The sequence below is a fragment of the Dermacentor andersoni genome, chromosome 9 (assembly GCF_023375885.2).
Source record: "Dermacentor andersoni chromosome 9, qqDerAnde1_hic_scaffold, whole genome shotgun sequence".
NCBI lineage: Eukaryota > Metazoa > Arthropoda > Arachnida > Ixodida > Ixodidae > Dermacentor > Dermacentor andersoni.
In genome coordinates, this window is record NC_092822.1 from 98,983,210 (window position 1) to 99,002,635 (window position 19,426).

A 19,426-nucleotide genomic window follows, 5' to 3' on the forward strand; every position below is an offset into this window, starting at 1 on the left:
AGGAATAACGGTTTGAACCTACAAGAGATGCGTGTCAGTGCATGCCTACTGCTGGTATAGAGTTAGACATGTTGGCAGACATCACCTCGTATTGAGCTATTGATATTGCTTCAAGATATACAATTTAGATTTTGGTTTAGAATGACAGAAAGCTGAGCTAGTTGGTAAGGATCCATTATGCAAAAAAGAGGTGAGGCACACAGACAGGACACAAGAGTAGAGAAGCGTTCGTGTTGTCCACTTCTCTACTCTTGTGTCCTGTCTGCACGCCTCACCTCTTTTTAGATTTCGGTACTACTCGTCGGTCGAGCTGGTGCAGGACAAAGTCACTCTTCACCACATAGCGCAGCCAGACAAGCACACGAGTGTGAGCGCATACTCGAACCATGTCGTACATATAGCAAACATTTGGCTATTCACACAACATGGCGTTAGGTGCATGGTGATGTGAGCCAGACCGAGTGCCCATATCTGTCTGGAACATATCTCTGCACTCGTGCTGCGCTTCGACTTGCACCAGTTGTCCCGCACCATATATGCACCATGTGGAGGTGCACTGACACGAATTTGCACGTGCCGGCATGTGTATGTGTGGTTTAGCCTTAAAGGGCTCGTGAACCACCCCTCTGGCTTGGTAAAAAATATAGTCCGCAGATAGCATACACTGCTGTGAACATCTCAGCCAAATTTTGCAGTCGTGCGCAGTACATGGAGCTGGAAAGCGGAGCGCGAAGTCATTTTTTTTTTCTCGAACGCTCTCTTTTTCAACAGAATCCTGCTCCTCATTCTTTTCTGGGCACTTTATTTTGTTATGTAGCAGATTCCCATATGCGGTTGCTATTGGCCGATAGGTGACATCAATCAAGAAAGATGCTTGCATCAGTGCACTTCTTCCAACAGTTACCGTGTCTATTTATTTACGCAGTTTAATAAACAGGTTGAAGTAACCAAATACCTGCTATCAAACTTCGATTACAATTATGTACTTCCGGAAGAAGCCAACTATCATCTGCTCACGCTCAGGTGTGGTGGCCAGCGTAAGAATTAAACTTTGGTGACCCTGCTTATCGATGTCGTAGCCGTCGAGTCTCACTAATTTCGACTTATGAACACTCAACTAGCCACAAACCATGCAAAACTTAAGGTCAGACCCCACGCACACTTGCCAATGTGCACTCACTCCTGGTTAGACGCCTTGGCAAGCTTCACTTTGTATTGAGCTATCGAAAGCGCTTCAATATGTGCAAGTTGGATGTGGCTACCACCCATCAGTCAAGCTGGGGCAGGACAAAGCTGGTCCGCACCACGTAGCACGGCCAGACTGGAGCATATGAGCGCGAGTGCACACTGAAGCCTTGTCGCGCACAAAGCAAACTCTGCGCATATGCGCTACAGTTGCATGTAGTTGCGTTCTGCTACGCAGCATAGATATCATCACCGCCGTAGGGTGCCGTGTTTGGCATGCCGTAGGCACCAAAATTGGAAGTAGTGGTGTCTACATAAACATCCAAAATCAAATCTGAACTGCACGTCCCAGTGCATGATGTTCAGTAGATGAAGTGCTGTGGGGATGCCCCACTCTATCGTAGCCTTTGCAGTGCAAGTCATCGAAAAAGGAGCGGAAGCATCGCAAACGGGATCATATGCGACCTTTAGTGGCCAATAACTCTGCTTCTGCTGAATGCATTGAAGTACTTATTGCAGCAAAGTATTTCTGATATAGTCTAGTTTAACATCAAATGCATTTTTCGACTTCAATTAATAGTGGTTAAGGGTAGCTCCTTTCTATTATTCACAAAATGATGTTAGTATTAAAGAATTTGCTGCCTTGCAAATCTCATGCCGGCAATTTTTTTCAAATCCTTCAAGTACAAACAGAGTTATCGCACTAATGCACAACTTCCTCTCTCTTTTCATCTCCGCTAGCACGCTGGAAGCTACACGGGGGAGAAGCCAAGGGGCAAAGCACCACCCGAAAGTTGAGTGCCTCGGCGGCGAGAGGACTCATCGCGGCACCCCATGGCTGTCCCTGTAGACTACACTTTGCAGCACACTGGTGCTATCTCGGAGACCACACGCAGCAGACACAGCTACATGTAACTGTTGTGCGTAGACCGGCAGTGCAATGATTCAATAATTTTTCTGTCTTTTTGAGATCACAGGCATAACTATGTTTCATAAATATGTTTCATAAATATGTTTCATTATAGGGGCAATTGGATGAACTATTGATCACAGTACATGTAACTCGGCAAGTAGCTGTTGGTGGGTACAGTTGCACTTGCGATGAGGCTGCATGCCGACACCACAGAAGGAAGAGTTAGAAATTTTTCGCTGTTTTTGACAGGACATTGCAAGTTCCCTGCTGCATGCAGGTCAATAATATTTGGCTCACATGTTCACAGGAGCCTCTTCTTCTACGGATTGGCAACATTTTCTTACTACATTCAAAAGAGTGTTTCAGGGCCCCTTTAAGTAAATTGCTTTGTTGCACAGTCAGAGCTTGTATAATTATTGCTGTGGATACAGACATGTTCGTAAGCTTGAACTCAGGTTTGGTAGACAGAATAAATCCACAAGGACAAAGTTATTGAGGTGCGCAATTACAATAGGAAAGCCAGACACCTAGAAAACTGGGCAACATTTCCAACTTCAATACCAAGGGGCTAACATCCACATTGAAGCAATAGTAATCACTGACGTCGAGTGCCAACTCCTTTAGTCGACAATAAAGCCAGAGAAGTAGTTAAGGGCAGATCTACTCAGAAAGCTTCTTGTTTAAATATTTGTGACAGCTCAATGAAACTTTCACCATTTAGAGAGTTTGAGCTCCTCTTTTCAATTCTGCTCTTAGTTTTCTGGTAACTAATTTCGTTAATTTCTTGCACACCATGCATTTGTAAAAACAATGAATTTTTGCACGAGCTTAGGCGATAACAATGAGCACAAGAAAACACTAAAAAGTAGCTCATGCTGCTCCCAATGAATAGCAGAATTCAATAAAGCAAAAATATAGTGCAACATTTGTCCTTAAGTCTGTGTTTCAGTTTTATCATTCTCAACGAAGAAACTTTTGAAATTATTGTACTGAATAAGTTTATGGAAAGCTCTGAAAGTTGTTTCTTTGAATTCAGGACATGTTAAAGCGTAAGCATGCTAAATTTTATTATGATGAGGCTACATAAAGCGCACAAATTTTAATGCACAAACTCTAAAAATGCTACAAAATGAAGAACTGACAAAAACACACTTGAAAGTTAAAAAGAAAAGAATGTGACACTAGGCTTCGGCGGGGAAACAATTCTTCTTTTCTTTCTTTTTTTTTTTTTGCCTTTTCAGCAAGAATGTGGCACTGCCTAAGTAGGCTCCGAGATAAGAGGGTTAGGCCTACATCCTCATGAAAAGTCGAAGAATTCGCACTTTCACAAACCACCACGAGTGTTTTAAAATGTTCACTAACTTGTTGCTTTTCAGCTTTGATATTGCAATACATAAAAGAAGAGGCTTGGAGGAATACAAAACACAAAGTCAAAATATTTCTGAAAAAATCATGGTTCTCTGACCCTCACCTCCCCTTAAAAACCACGTAACAAGTGACAGAATGAAAAATTTGAGGTGCAACATTAAAAGACAGGACAGAGGTGTGGATTAAAGAGCAAACAGGGGTAACCGATATTCTAGTTCACATTAAGAGGAAAAAATAGAGCAGAGGAGGTCTTGTAAAGTGTAGGGTTGGTAACTGGTGGTCTATCAGAGTTACAGACTGGGTGCCAAAGGAAGGGAAGCGCAGTTGAGCACGACAAGTAATTAGCAAGCGGGATGAAATTAGGAAATTTGCAGACATAATTTCACCTTGCTAGCGCAAAATAGGGGCAATTGGAGATTACTGAGAGAGGCCTTTGTCTTGCAGTCAAACATAAAAAATAAGTTGGTGATGATGATGCTCTCTTGGCAGGATGAACTATTGATCACACGAGAGAGAGATAACAATGCAACCAGCGGAAACCTCCATGTCGTGAAAACGTCAGAGATGTTCCAAGTACTTATCCACAGTTGATAAGCATTGGGCCTTAGCCTCCTGCAATGTCGTTTAGTGAAGTGCCATTTAACAATGAGACACAACTGTCGCCTATGAGAAACCTTACAGATTATCATGCACAAAAAGAGATGCAGCCGTGCACGCTGGCGTTTGCTTATCCCATTAGAATACAGTCACCGACCGATTTTTCTGGCTCCATAGGGGCCGCGAAAACATCTGAAAATCGGGCAATCACTAAGATTAATGCATGTCTTTTACTGCACCCAAAGGCTCAAATCACCACAGGCACGTTCGAAATAGCTCTGAAGGCCTGTCAGTACAGTTATTAGGCGTATCGGTGCTCATACTTTGATAGGGGACGGCGGGTGCATGTGCTTATAATTAAGGGATACATACCACACGTGTACCGCAACAATTGCCCCTTCCCACACTTGGTATGCTTCAACGCAATACTTTTGGTGTTTCACCGCGTAACACGGTTGTATCGAGGCGAAGCTGACTTTCGGGAACCGGCATTATGCAATGCATCTTGCTTTCCGTGCTTCGAAGACATTGGCCAGAATTACAAAGGCGGAGTCGCCGCACGGCATCGAACAGCAAGAAACTTGGTAGAGAACGTCGAAGTGGCTAGGCCTAGCGTTAACCCTGGGTGCCCTGGGTGGGGTGACCAAGGGTGCAAGAGCGCCGGTTCGAGGCGACGAGATAATCAAAATGGCGGCGGTGGTGGCTTCGATTAATGCCATTTCGGACCTGTCGCCACGGCTAAAAGTCCAGAAAATCTGTCGGTGAAGGTTTTTGCATCTGGAATTTCAGACGTTCTTGACTCATTGACTCTATGGGGTATGTAGTGGTGCCGCGAAGGTGTCCGAATTATAGGGCATATCCGAAAAATGGGGCGTCTGAAAATCGGTCGCTGACTGTAGTGCTAAAGGAAAATAGAAAATTTAGGCTTCGGACCAATTATTGCATGATTAATAACCAAATCAATATGTTTTCATTCTCTATGCTATGCACTGACAGCATTATTAATGAAGTGGGAGGCTGTCATTGTTTTCCTAGCATTGACCTTTGTAAACATAATTTTCAAGAAATAGCGAAACATTATTTCTCCACAACAAGAACAATGTATTTTTGTGAATAAATAAACATATACACTTTACCCTGAAGTGTTGTTTTATTTTCAAGAGCCAAAGGTGTTTCTGGCGCACCCTGTAGTTGTAATACGAAATAGTTTATCTGTAGAAGTATTCAAAACATCAAGGATTAAAAAAGACAGCCCTGCAAAATGCGTGCAGTGAGATTTCAACTGCACTACTAACGTAGCTTCTGTGGCTTTGCCTGCTAAGTATGAAAGTCATTATCGTTATTGACTTCTATGATCACATTACACATGCGTAGCTTGCACAGCATTGCCTGGAGAGTATAAAATGGAGCATGAACAAAGTCATTATCATTATTACCTGTGGTCCCTCGGACTCCGACAGTGGCGTCAGTTCATCCAGACCTCCCCCTCCTCCTGTAGCCTGCTGCTGATCAGGGTACGATGTCTCAGATGCCAGCAGACCCCGCAGCATCTGCCCTTCTTGGTGCAATGCCCCAGATGTTGGTTCGTCAACCACTTGAGCTCGCGGAATATTCGTCTGCTGCGCTGGCATCACCAGCTCAGAAAACGCTGGTGGGAACCTCCAGGGCTGTGCGATGGATGCGCGCATCGCCACTCCACGCACGGGTGCTCGCATTGAGTCTGGAAGGAAATGTAAAGCAGAACTGTCGACCATGCGGCTAAAATAACTAACCACACACCTGGCTCCTACACCCAAACTTCTCATTTGCTCCTGCCACTTTCAAATCAGTACTGTTGTATAAGACTTTGGTGGATATTAAGCTTGAATTTGCCTTTTGTGTTTGGGATCCTCTTACAACCTTATTTACTTGATTATAATGCACACTCAATTGTAATGCGCACTTGATTTTTTCATGGCCAGAAGCCAAGAATCTAATGCCCTCAATTTAATGCGCACCCCTGTTTTCATACTTCAGAAAATGCAAACTGCAATATTTTGAGGCTGCTGAAGTGCAATTTAAACCCCAGCAGGGTGTTTAAATTGCTTTACTATTGGACACCAGCGGGTGGTGTTCAATATTAGAGGAACTGACAACCGGCCAGAAGGTCATCATCAGGTCATGAAAAGGCCATGATTTATAATGATAGAATTGAGCATGCTGTTTGCAATTTAAGCAGGAATTATCATTTTAAATTGGCACAGAAGGTAACAAAAGACAGTAAGTGGTGTGAACTGGCAATGAAACCTTGGTATCTGAGATGCATTCAAAGAGATTACTGTATGTAAGTCTGCTGTTATTCAGCATACCATACTTATTGTTCAAAATATAATACAGACATTTGCACTTTATTCTATGTGTATTACGAACTAAAAAATAAATTCATCCTCCCGAGCAGTGCTCATTAGCATGAGAAGTTACAACCACTGCTGTATGCTGTTAATGTCAACGTAAGTATTCACCCTGGAGCATGCTATTATACTAAGATAAATAGTGTGATGTCAGTGCTGTAGTGGCAGTTGACAAAAAAATTTATCGGCAAAGAAGAGGAAAGCCTGCTGATCGCACCAAGCTCTCTACCACGTGGCTGAGACCTGAACAACTGTGGGGAAGAACGAACGGAAAAGCCACCAAGATAGAAAGGAAGAGAGTGCTTGGAGCTGATAGCTCTGATGGCATAAGTTGTTCTGCAAATACTTCTGAAGCACTATTTGATGAGTACCACACACTTGGCCTTTCCATCGACAATGCCTTCACTGGCCGTGTGGATCCACTATCGTACAATGTAAAGCACATTGTAGTCTGGCCAACTTCACTGATTGATCAGGATTGACAGCATGCCTAATGTACGTGAGGTAGCAGGATTAAAAGGTGTTAAGTAGTGCGCTCACGGTGAGAATTGTAACTTTCAGCATTTTTGCCAAGTGCCTATAGTGTATGCAGAGTTGCGTATGCCATGACAGTTGAGGAAATGCTAAGACCTGTGCTACACAGCAGTGACTAAAATCCAAGCAAGTCAGTGGTTCAGATGATTATGTAGGCTTGAAGTGGTCAACAGTAGTCAAACAAGGAATGTAGCCGAAACCATTTCAAGAAAAGGTCATGGTTTTTGGGAAGTTACAGCAAAAATCCGAGACTTGAAGAAAGGGACAACACGAAACGATAACACATAAAGGTGCCTACTTTTGAAGTAATGTAGCATAGCAGAGTGCGGGCGTAGGCCAGTTGGTTATTGACGATTTTGGGAAATTACAAGAAAACACGAGACTTGAAGAAAGGGACAACACGAAGCGGTAACACATAAAGGTGCCTACTTTTGAAGTAATATAACGTAGCAGAGTGTGGGTGTAGGCCAGTTGATTCAAAAGTAGGCACTTTTATGTGTTACCGCTTCATGTTGTACCTATCTTCAAGTCTCATGTTTTCTTGCGGTAACTTCCCAAATTCATGAATAACCAACTGGCCTACACCTACACTCTGCTATGTTACAAGAAGGGGTCTTGTCCTCATTAGTGCCGTGGCAAAGACAAGTGTCCTTGTCGGAACATTGGCTGCAGCAGGATTGCTTTGTTCTACCACTGTTATTCAACAGTGAATAAAAACTACATACATATTCAATCTGTATTGCAGGGCTCTTTTAAGCAAAGAGTTTGATATTCCTATTGTCACAGGCAACTGAGTTCACCTTGTACGCTGGCTAAAGGTTTTAACATGGACTCTCCATGTTGCTTTCTTTCCACCAATGTCTGGGCGAAACAAGAATGTGCTTAATCACATTTTCAGCTTAGCTTTCTTTCAAGTTTTTCTAACTGTCAAACTTCAGCTGTATAAGCTAGCACCAGCAGAATGCACTGATTGGATACACTTTCCTAATAATGGGTACTGGTAAACTGCAATTCATGACTACAGAGTGCTTGCAAGATGCACTCTAACCAAATTTCTACTTCCACATTCAAGCACACACGAGGACTAGAAATGCACTTGTTGAGCAGCTCCTAAGTTAATTTTAGAAAGTGTGTCTACACTCCTTGCATACCATCCAGTGAAAAAAATTATAGTAAAACCTCATTAATTTGAACTTTCACATCTCGAAATGTCAGTTAAGTCGAAATTTTTTCCCGGCTTGGTGTCAACTCCATGCATTTTTCACCTCTTATCTCAAAATGCTTTTGTGCCACACTCCGTATATCTCAAAATCTCAACAACGAAAATAATGGGAAATTTCACGATGCGAAGGTTTTCATACTTTTTGCACTGCTGGGTTACACTGTAATGCAAAAATTGCACAAGTATACTGACATCCAAGCAGTGCAAATCGCTGACATTTAGAGCGAATTCAACAATATTTCACATGACTAGGCTTTGGACACGTCAGGTAAACTGTGTGTGAGGATCGCTGTTGCATGCAGACGCTCAACGTGTTGGGTGCCGAGTCACACAATATCTCACAAAAGTGATTGCTTAAAATACCACTCCTGGTATACTGAGCTTTCGTAAGAAATTTAGCGATTACTGGTGCCTATTTCAAGAAGCTCTATGCGGTTTATATGCGGCCAGGAGCTTATATTTTTGTGAATTTAAAATTCCACTTATCTTGAAAATTACCCATTTTTACAAATTCGAGGTACCTCTATCATCACACCTATTCATATCGATCACCAGTGACTGATGCCCTAAATCAGCGATTTCGACATGTTTGAGTAGCTTTTTATGCACTTAGCACCACCCAATGGTTAGTGCAGGCTTGTACATTTAGAATCAGTTTAAATTTTCCCACTCTGGTGATGTTGTAATGTTTGACGGACCTCTTCGCGAACTAATGTGTGTGTGTTTTTTGTAGTGAAAAGGGGTGTGGCTGTCACCCACTGCCGTGCTTGAGAACGAAGCATGCCGCTCGTGATTACGCTGCCCTAACACCCATTTTTTTGATCAAAAGAATCACAGCAAGTGAAGAATCAAATTATGTTTTCAGCTTTGCCATCTGACAGTATTGAGCAGTGATAATTAATAGAAAATGATGCCAGCTGTTCAGTAGTGAGCTTTGCTTTAGAGTTCCAGTAGTTTTATTTCACCAAAGTACATTTCTTAAGGTCCACCGCATGTACAACATGTGGACCTCGCATTTTCAGCCAGTTTCCAAGAGTTTTACTTTCACTTCTCTTCATGATGAGGGACGCTGCTGGTGTTCCTACGCATTTATCAAAAGTCGCTCGCACAGCAGCGGCGACCCGGACTACTGCGCTGCGAGAAAAATGTCCCGTTCAGAAATAAGGTGCACTTGCGCCTGAATTAAGTACTAAGGTAAGGACCCGAGCTACAAGTCTGAAGATGACAGAAAACCAGACTCAAGCTCTGACGGCAACAATGTTTTGAGTTGGGCTGGGACATCTGTAGCTGCTCACCGGAGAGTTTCGTTTACGGCCTTGAGCAGTATACTTCCTAGTACACACTTATCTGCCAATCCTTGTGCACGATCTGAGAGCTGATCGTGACCATTGCTTTAATGATATTGCAGTTGTTTTAAGCCAAGTTCCAGCATAAAACAAAGGTGCGCTGGTGTTCCGTAGCACCTGCACTTGCTATCTTTAGGCCACTGCTGCCACCAGTCGCTGAATTAGATGGCTTAGTGTGTAACAGTTCTGGGCAGTATTGAAGATACATCTTAGATACTATCTTAGGTACTCTTTGGGTATCTTGTACCAGTACGATGATACATCTGGCAACATGTGTATCAGTATCTGTATCATGATACATATGGCAAGACGTGCATCAGTATCTGTATTCTTGATACTACATGAAAGAATGTATTGTGTATTTAAGATACAGATACTGTTATCGCAACATAAGCGTGCGAAACCATAAACATTGGCTGAACTCTGCTTCGCAATCGAACTCGCAGAAAAACGCCTATCGAACTCGCAGAAACGTATATCGAACTCGCAGAAAAACGCCTATCAGTTCGATGTAAAGCATAATTCAATATAAGCCTGCCAAACAACTGAATGCCATAAAAGCACACACCATTTATAAAATCACTTTATTGATGAAACTAGCTTAGTTTCGGACGAAATAGTCCTGCACTTTCTTCTGCTTGGGCAATTTCGCTGTCTGCAACACACGCACTTTCCCACATTGTCTAAGGAGTCTGAGCAGCTGAGGCCGCAACCTTCCGCATTCGCGCAGAAGCACCGGACTAGTGCGGGCGCACCAATCACTACGGAGGATGTGGGCAAAGGATCGCCGTTGCTTTCCTCATTGTGCCCACTTTCACTTTTGCTTGGTACGATGTCGGCAATGTAGTCTTCGTTTTCGGGCTTTCTTGTTTGCGACACATATATCATTTGCGCTCACAAACTTGTCCACCATTGATTCGTCAACAGCTTCCGGAAATTCTGACAGCTCGCTCCAAACTTCAGCAACACCGGCAACGGCTTCGTCGCATTCATCAGAATTTACAGTCATCACCGAGCACACAGAAGCAATTTCAGACAAACCACTCGTACACGGCCGTGCGTAGGCATCGGGCGCCACGGGCACTGGGTCGCGAGTTTGGTCGCTTTAGCCCTAATCTCCCCCTTATTCTTCAAGATTGTGCTGAGAGTGTTCCTCAGAATCTTGTACACTGCGGCGACATCCGACTTCTTACCGCATTCGACCCGATTTATGATTTTGAGTTTCACGACGAAAGGCGAATTCTGCTACTCTATCACGGCAACACTGCGGGAGAAGGCTGTAATGATTGGGTTCGGGCATGAACTAGATTGTAGCTGGCCCATGCTGTCGTCCAACTTATCCACGCTGAGGACGACGTTGAAGGGAGAGACTTGTTCTCATCGAGAATGAGGAATATATGAGATTTATTTACAATATCTACATGAGAATGTTACAGTTCATCAGTCTAGCATGACTGAAATAGGAATGCACACCGAACAGCCGACGACGGCTCCTTAAATACACTCTGTCCTCCTTAGATACCTAGGCGAGGGAAAGCAGCCGTTCAACCATCGACCGCTGGGAGTGTCCAAAGTCATCGTCGCCGACGCACCTTGGAGGGGGAGGGTTTACACACTCACTTCCGCACAGGTTTCACTGACCATACCGACATGACAGGGTTCTCGCAGAGAAGGGTCCTGCCCCGAGCAGGCGCCTATTGATCCCAGTGTCGACTCCTCAGACAGTGGCCGCCGCGTCTGTCCATTGACTAACAACTTCTAAGAACCGTGAGACGGCGTCACAAAACTTCTTCCTGGAGTTCCACCGCTTCAAACAAACCGTGACCGGTGACAACAAATCAACTAACAATACTTGGTCCGCCGAATGCGTGTAGACATCCCGGCGTCGCACGGCTGGGGACGTGGCGCATCGTGGTCCTTACAAAGCAAGTCATCGCAGCAGACATGGTGGCACCGAAGGGCTGGGGACTGACGTATTGTCATCCTTTAAAGCGAGTCGCCGCAGCAGACATGCCGGCGCCAACAGGCTGTTGACTCGGCGGTCGCTTCTCCGTAGATCACCAGCCCCGCAGCCGCGGTGGGCTGGAAGAATTTTGTAGGTCGGTACCTCTGCAGGCCGTTTGTAACAAGGCCCATGGGGCACACACAATGAACCACAAAAGCAGCGAGACAACGCACTCTCGTCGTCTTGTGCGACGAGAGCACAAGAGCCTCTGATTGGCTGTCTGTGCATGCGCTGCGGGCAGGCCAGGATCATTTTTTGCAGGGGGGTGTCGACAGCTCATCCGAGGCAGCACGGTCACGGTAGGGAAAGCGGTTGGATGGAGCTGCGCTGCCGGGTTTCCCTGCCACCGCGAGAGAAATCCAACTTCTGGGGGCACTTTTCCGCCGCTTGACGTTCAATATATTGGGAGTTGCTGCTATTTTTGTTCGATGTAAGCATAATTTTTGCAACATATATTCACTGTAACTATACCGTGTCCAGAAATTGTTCAATATATAGAATAATTCGATGTAAACGAGTTCGAGATAGTCGGGTTCGACTGTATAGCCCTGGTGTGTAGTAAACACAATTGAAAGCTTAACTTGTAGCTGGAGATGTTAGCCTGGTTCGCAGAGCACACATACCATATACACTCACGTAATGAACACACTTCTTATCTAAAAAAAATTGAAGCAAAGTTGGGGGGGGTTGGGGGGTGCATTTATTATGCGTAGTCAACTTTATGGGAAAACAGCAAAAATTGATAAGTAAGCCGGTAATGATTTGAAAACTGCATTAGATAACTTATCTCTGCAGCAAAAATACATGTACACTATTTGCAAACCGTAACAGAGTTTTTATTGCACTTCACTCCACGTCGGAACCACCAGACCTGTTGTCCAGGTCACTAGCAGCTTCATCCACATCGTGGTGCCACAACAGCTCATTCTCACAGCCACTTCCAGCTGTCTGCTATGATCGTAAGCACGATGCTGAAGTGCTGCATTTCAGCACCTATTGCTTGACAAGCATGCGGCGTACAACTTTTTTTCTTAACAGTACTGGTCATGGGCATGTCAAAGTTTATCAGCATTTTCATTTTGTGAGCAGATAAATTCTCTGTCCTTCAGCAGGCATTTAACTCGACTTGAGGCCCATCACACACGCCGAAACCAAAGAGGGCAGAAAGTGAGCAACAGACATGTGAATTCGACATTATGCCCAACTATGCCCACTATACTGACCAAGTGCCAGCTTCCCCTTTTTCACTTAGACTTTCCCGTGCATGGAGCCCAGCTGTGCATTGTGCACACATGCTCTCCTATTACGTCAGAGTAAAGTCCATAAACTGCATTGCAGCGAGCCAGTTGCAGTTTCTTTCTCTCTCGAGTACGCCAGGTGCTTTTGTGCCGGCACTGGTGGCAGGCATGGGGTAAGAACACTGAGCATTATCACGGTCACTCTTTCTGTCAGGTCCCAAACAACCAAGACAACTTGCAGCCTGTTCTTACTGAACGCTTGCCACCAGTGTTCTCTCTCTTTGCTGTCAGCTTCTCAGTCATCAAACCACTGCCCCTGCAGGTGTGCCGCAACGGCATGTTTGCTGCTAGCGTGGCTGTGCAGCCAACATAAGTTAACTGTAGAATATCGTTCACATTATCTCGGCATTTTTTATGTGGCATCATCATGTATTTCTAACACAGCGATGGACATAGATAAGTGCACTTGCTTTTCACATGTGCGAGAGCAAAAGATTCTAGTCTCCACGAGAAATTACAGCACAGCCGTTCGATCATGGGATTGCACAGTAGCAAAGTTGGGGGAGCGATTATTCTGCGAGGGATTACGCCAGGTGCTTTTGTGCCAGCACTGGTGGCAGGCATGGGGTAAGAACACTGAGCGTTATCATGGTCACTCTTTCTGTCAGGTCCCAAACAACCAAGACAATTTGCAGTCTGTTCTTACTGAACGCTTGCCACCAGTGTTCTCTCTCTTTGCTGTCAGCTTCTCAGTCATCAAACCAGTGCCCCTGCAGGTGTGCTGCAACGGCATGTTTGCTGCTAGCATGGCTGTGCAGCCTACATAGGTAAGTTAACTGTAGAATATTGTTTACATTATCTCGGCGTTTTTGATGTGGCATCATTATCATGCATTTCCAACACAGCGATGGACATTGATAAGTGTATTTGCTTTGCACATGTGCGAGAGCAAAAGATTCTAGTCTCTACGAGAAATTACAGCACGGCCGTTTGATCATGGGATTGCACAGTAGCAAAGTTGGGGGAGCCATTATTCTGCGAGGGAAAACAAAGATCCAAAATTTTCAAAAGCAAGGTTGAGGGTGCATTTATTAAGCAAGTGTATTCATTACACAAGTATATATGGCAATATAAAGCATGCAGACTGAAATAGTATGCCATGACACAGGTGGAAGCATGCCATAAATGGCAGTTCATGAACACAGGCAAAATATGTAAACACATGCAAGTAAGCAAAGCTTTACATCCGATTTTCTCTCAGTGCATGCTGAATGCCCATAAACGTGATGCAATTGTTTATAGCTTTTAAGTTCAATATGTTATTTCAACTGTAAATTTAGTAGAAACATACTGATGTACAAAATCGAATTTCTTTAACAGCTACTACCATGACACTGGCACTTACAGTAGTAGATATCCACGTGTTTAAAACCAACGAAATATCCTGAAAAATTTAGCAGGTGACAAGTGGTCAAAGCACACACGCACACAATGCCACATGGGTAACATGGAAACGCAAGCATCATTCTACAACAGGCGATTAGCCAACAGAAAGCCAAATTTGCATCGCTGCATACCTCGTCATGCATGGGCCACTGCAGGTGATGCAACGCTACGCAGCTCTGGATGCAAGTAACAAGTTTCTGCACCAGCTGTGGCTTGAGCCACAAGGAATCTGGCTTGCCGGGATATTAGCTGGAATGCTTTATCAGGTAAGTCAGCACTCCTGTGCATCTCACTCCCATGCGGGGGACTTTAGAACTTTTTCGACTTTGCTCGCTCGCTCGCTCGCTCGCTCGCTCGCTCGCTCGCACGCACGCACGCACGCACGCACGCACGCACGCACGCACGCACGCACGCACGCACGCACGCACGCACGCACGCACGCACGCACGCACGCACGCACGCACGCACGCACGCACGCACGCACGCACGCACGCACGCACGCACGCACGCACGCACGCACGCACGCACGCACGCACGCACGCACGCACGCACGCACGCACGCACGCACGCACGCACGCACGCACGCACGCACGCACGCACGCACGCACGCACGCACGCACGCACGCACGCACGCACGCACGCACGCACGCACGCACGCACGCACGCACGCACGCACGCACGCACGCACGCACGCACGCACGCACGCACGCACGCACGCACGCACGCACGCACGCACGCACGCACGCACGCACGCACGCACGCACGCACGCACGCACGCACGCACGCACGCACGCACGCACGCACGCACGCACGCACGCACGCACGCACGCACGCACGCACGCACGCACGCACGCACGCACGCACGCACGCACGCACGCACGCACGCACGCACGCACGCACGCACGCACGCACGCACGCACGCACGCACGCACGCACGCACGCACGCACGCACGCACGCACGCACGCACGCACGCACGCACGCACGCACGCACGCACGCACGCACGCACGCACGCACGCACGCACGCACGCACGCACGCACGCACGCACGCACGCACGCACGCACGCACGCACGCACGCACGCACGCACGCACGCACGCACGCACGCACGCACGCACGCACGCACGCACGCACGCACGCACGCACGCACGCACGCACGCACGCACGCACGCACGCACGCACGCACGCACGCACGCACGCACGCACGCACGCACGCACGCACGCACGCACGCACGCACGCACGCACGCACGCACGCACGCACGCACTCACTCACTCACTCACTCACTCACTCACTCACTCACTCACTCACTCACTCACTCACTCACTCACTCACTCACTCACTCACTCACTCACTCACTCACTCACTCACTCACTCACTCACTCACTCACTCACTCACTCACTCACTCACTCACTCACTCACTCACTCACTCACTCACTCACTCACTCACTCACTCACTCACTCACTCACTCACTCACTCACTCACTCACTCACTCACTCACTCACTCACTCACTCACTCACTCACTCACTCGACTACCTGAGGTTCTTAAACATGCACCTGTCACAGGTTCGTCACATATCTCCTGATTGGTTCAAACATTTGAGTTTCAGATACCATCAAGGACTTCAGCGACCGGCTCGTTATGTGTCTGGTATGCAAACTGCATGCATTCTTACCGCAGACAAAACAAATGACAACTCACCCATGTGAATTCGCATGTGCAGCCCCATGCTGTGCTTCCAGGCAAAGCACTTGCCGCAGTAGGGACACTTGAAAGGCTTTTCGCCCGTGTGAATTCGCTGGTGCGGAACCAATTGGCTGCGGAAAGCAAACCGCTTCGAGCAGTACTGGCACTGCAGGCGGCCTGCCTTGGACCCACTGTCCTGAGGCTCACGTGAGCCACTGTTGGCAGCTGGTGGCAGCACAGGGTCAAAGCCAGAGCCATAGCCAGTGCCGCTGGTGCCCCAAGGGTCTGTCGGAGAGGCTGCCAGAACCTGCTGCTGCCATGCTGAGAGAGAAGGGGGCTTCATGAGTCGTCAAACAACTCCCTCGATAGGACTAATCTCAAACACACAGGGCAGACGACAACGAAGACGTTACTTACTCAATACAATTTGAAAGTTATGATGTTACTTAAATCTGGTCCATAAAAAACTAACAGCATGTCTCCAGCTATTATGTTTAATTCCTGTGATAGCATTACAGGGGTTTTACAGCACTTCACATATACTTCAGCTTTAGCACCAACAGAAGTGCTGATGACTAAAATGATGTGGTACACTGATTAATTCAGACTTGGCCTTTAATTAAGCTGAGTGAACAAATGGCATGTCTATGCAAATGCATCAACACTGCCCCTTCTAGCTATTAAAGAAACCATGCTACAGTTTTCCTGAGCTCAAGTGACTCATAATGATTCATCTAATATGCAGTTGAACTTTAACCAAAGGTAGACGGGTCTACCAAACAATTTGTAAACCTTCTCTTGTGAAATTACCCTGCCAAGAAAGGCACCATCTGCTTGAGAAAGTGCACTATCTGCTGCTTCAAATTTGAGCACTGACCAAGGGACCAAAAAACTGCTAAGACAACTGTATGCTAAAGATATGTACCATGCTCCGAGATTCATATGATGCTTCAGCTGCATTTGAACAAGTAAAAAGCATGACTAAAGAGTTTTCTCTTTTTTTTTAAATGTGGAGAGATAAGGCTGCCCAACAGGTTGTTGTGCTGGTCCAGTTTTTCCTTGCACATATCAGAATAACATGCTGAGACACAAGACTAAGGGCGTATTCATACCAGCAACAGACAGGGATCGCACGACCAGCCATGACTGGCAACCAAGGGGCAACACATGGCGACCGATTTTCATACCAGCCTTTGATGTGTGACTGGCTACCTGCCAGTCACCACGTCAAAATGTGTCATGATTGATGCCATTCACATCTGCTCGAACTGCCATCGGTGCGTAAAATAAGCGTCAGCATATACGGACATCCTGTTCCTGCACCATTGATGGTTCAGTAGATTTGCAATGCACGGCTGAAAATGGAGCAGCGAGCAACTAAACCAAAACAGTCACTTTTCGACCAAAGTGGCCATTAGCAAGTACTTCAGCTTGTCAGCGATGACACACGATGTCAATGAGCTTTGTCACACGATGTCTGTGAGTCACCAGTACGAATGAGCCCTGAGAGCAGGATGTGAATTTGTTCACATCCTATCGTTAGTCTCACATTACAGCACAGTTTTTACAACACTGCCCTGGCCGTGCTTGTAGCAGTAGGTTCAATGAGTCAGAAGAAAGGTGCTAACTTTGCACTCTCCAGACAGCACTGGTTACAACACTTAGTTAACTGAAACAAACATGCACGAATGGACAGACGTTAAAAATCATACACACAGTACAAGTAGAACTTGCACAGAGTTCTGGTACAGGACAAACAAATTAAAGCACTCAGATCTGCCTCCTGTCATTAACGCACAGACAGACGCAGTCACAACCCAAACCATTTCACACATAAACACTGCATCACACAAACACGTCACATAAAGCAGCCAACTAATTTTGCTTAGTCAAACACACTGCTTTCCATTAATTGGGGAAAAAAATTATAGCTAGAAAGTGAGATAAAAGAAAAAGCCAGTTTCCTACACTTCGTCTCGCCAACTCCGTGTGGTGCAGCGACAACTAGAGCTCATGTCAGCCAATCAGTAACAAGAGCCAGCTGTTTCTTCTGAGAAGAAGGGGTGATCACCCATATTCCACCACCAATCTTTCCGTTAAGCTTCTATTTGGTCGGTGTCATACGGAGGGCAATCATAGGCAGACAATGGAGGAGCCCTTCATCTCGTTTTTTGTCCTGGTTGGCTGGCGTGACCTGCAGCCTTCACTGCACAGAGTTGGTCAGGCAGACTGCCATGGAGTGTACATAGAATGACTACGCAGCAGTTGATGAGATCTATTCGAATCGTCCATCATCTTATCATACCTCTTACATAATACATTCCAGCCTCCATCTCCTTCACTACTTCTCCACCCATCCCTGTCCTGTATTAAATAATGCTTATGGTAAGTCTTATTCACCACAGAAGATGCAGGGGGCGGGGAGGGGGGGTGCTTGGGAGGATCGGACCAGAGCAGTATCCATATCTGCTAATCTGTGATTGAACAAGTAACAAGTTACATACTGCGCAAAATTCAAGAAGAGTGAAAAGAAAGACAGGACAGAGTGAAGTATCTGTATACTCTTTCACAAAGATAAGAGAGGTAATCATTTACAAAATCCCGCGGGCACAACGCTGAACGGGGAGGGAAAGCGAGGACGGCAAGCATTTTTTTCTTAAGCTTATTACCCTGGGCACAAGCCTTTCAAAGGATGACTATGCCGTTTATTAACGATTACTCGCCTTCAGATGCAACACACAAGTGGCAAAAGACTTGGTGCAGCAAATACTGACAAGTAATGCATTGTCTTCAGACATCACAGCAAGTTTTTGAGTGACTTTGGCGCTGCTGAATTCTCGTGCTTTAGGTACTTTTCTCTATAAGCTTGCTCTAAGAAATTGATACCTCTGTGCGAATCAGACCTCCTGCCCATTCCCTTCCACTGTGAGCAGGTTGCACTAGAAAAGATACATGCGGATGCTACGTTAACACCAGCTGCAAACTGTCTGTGGATTCAGGACCATAGGACAGCCTTCAGTGCGACTTGTCCCTTCTGTCCTCACTAAGCTGCCCTCACAGATCTACCACGACTGCTGTGGAAATTTCTTGGACAGCGTTCATCAAGGCACCACTGCCTCTCATACGTGGGTATACACCTGAGCTGCCCACCAGACTATCGTCTGTGGATCTAAGGTCCACACCATAGACCCCCCTTGCTAGATTTCATAAGACATAATCAACTATACGTGTATATATAGCTTGCATGTGTGAAACATTTTGTCCCTCAAAGCAAACTTTAAAAATAAAAGAGATAATCTTAAAATGCACATTTTGCATCATTTTATCGTCGGAAGACTCGCAATGGAAGGTTCTGGGGCCGACAAGCAAAACTTTTGCAAACGGAGCTTACTTTTTGTCAAATTTGATGCAACCTTGGTAAAATCAGCCAAAATTCATAAACTCTGCAGCAAATTTGGGAGAGTTGGCAAGTGTGAGAGTGCCTATACGTAACCT

At 46.0% G+C, this 19,426-nt stretch overlaps 1 protein-coding gene across 2 annotated transcripts in view; it reads right to left on the minus strand.

Moving 5' to 3' along the window:
* The window catches only part of LOC126527884 (uncharacterized), a 57,265-nt gene extending 38,606 nt beyond the window's left edge, over positions 1-18,659 (minus strand). For both annotated transcript variants that reach the window (XM_050175730.3, XM_055069323.2), the window contains exons 1-2: positions 15,947-18,659; positions 5,500-5,783 (exon numbers count right to left, since the gene is read on the minus strand). In XM_050175730.3, coding sequence (XP_050031687.3) covers positions 5,500-5,783; positions 15,947-16,274 — 612 coding nt within the window. In that variant the 5' untranslated portion in view covers positions 16,275-18,659. The remainder of the gene's footprint in view (positions 1-5,499; positions 5,784-15,946) is intronic.
* Between the last annotated feature and the right edge of the window lie 767 nt (positions 18,660-19,426).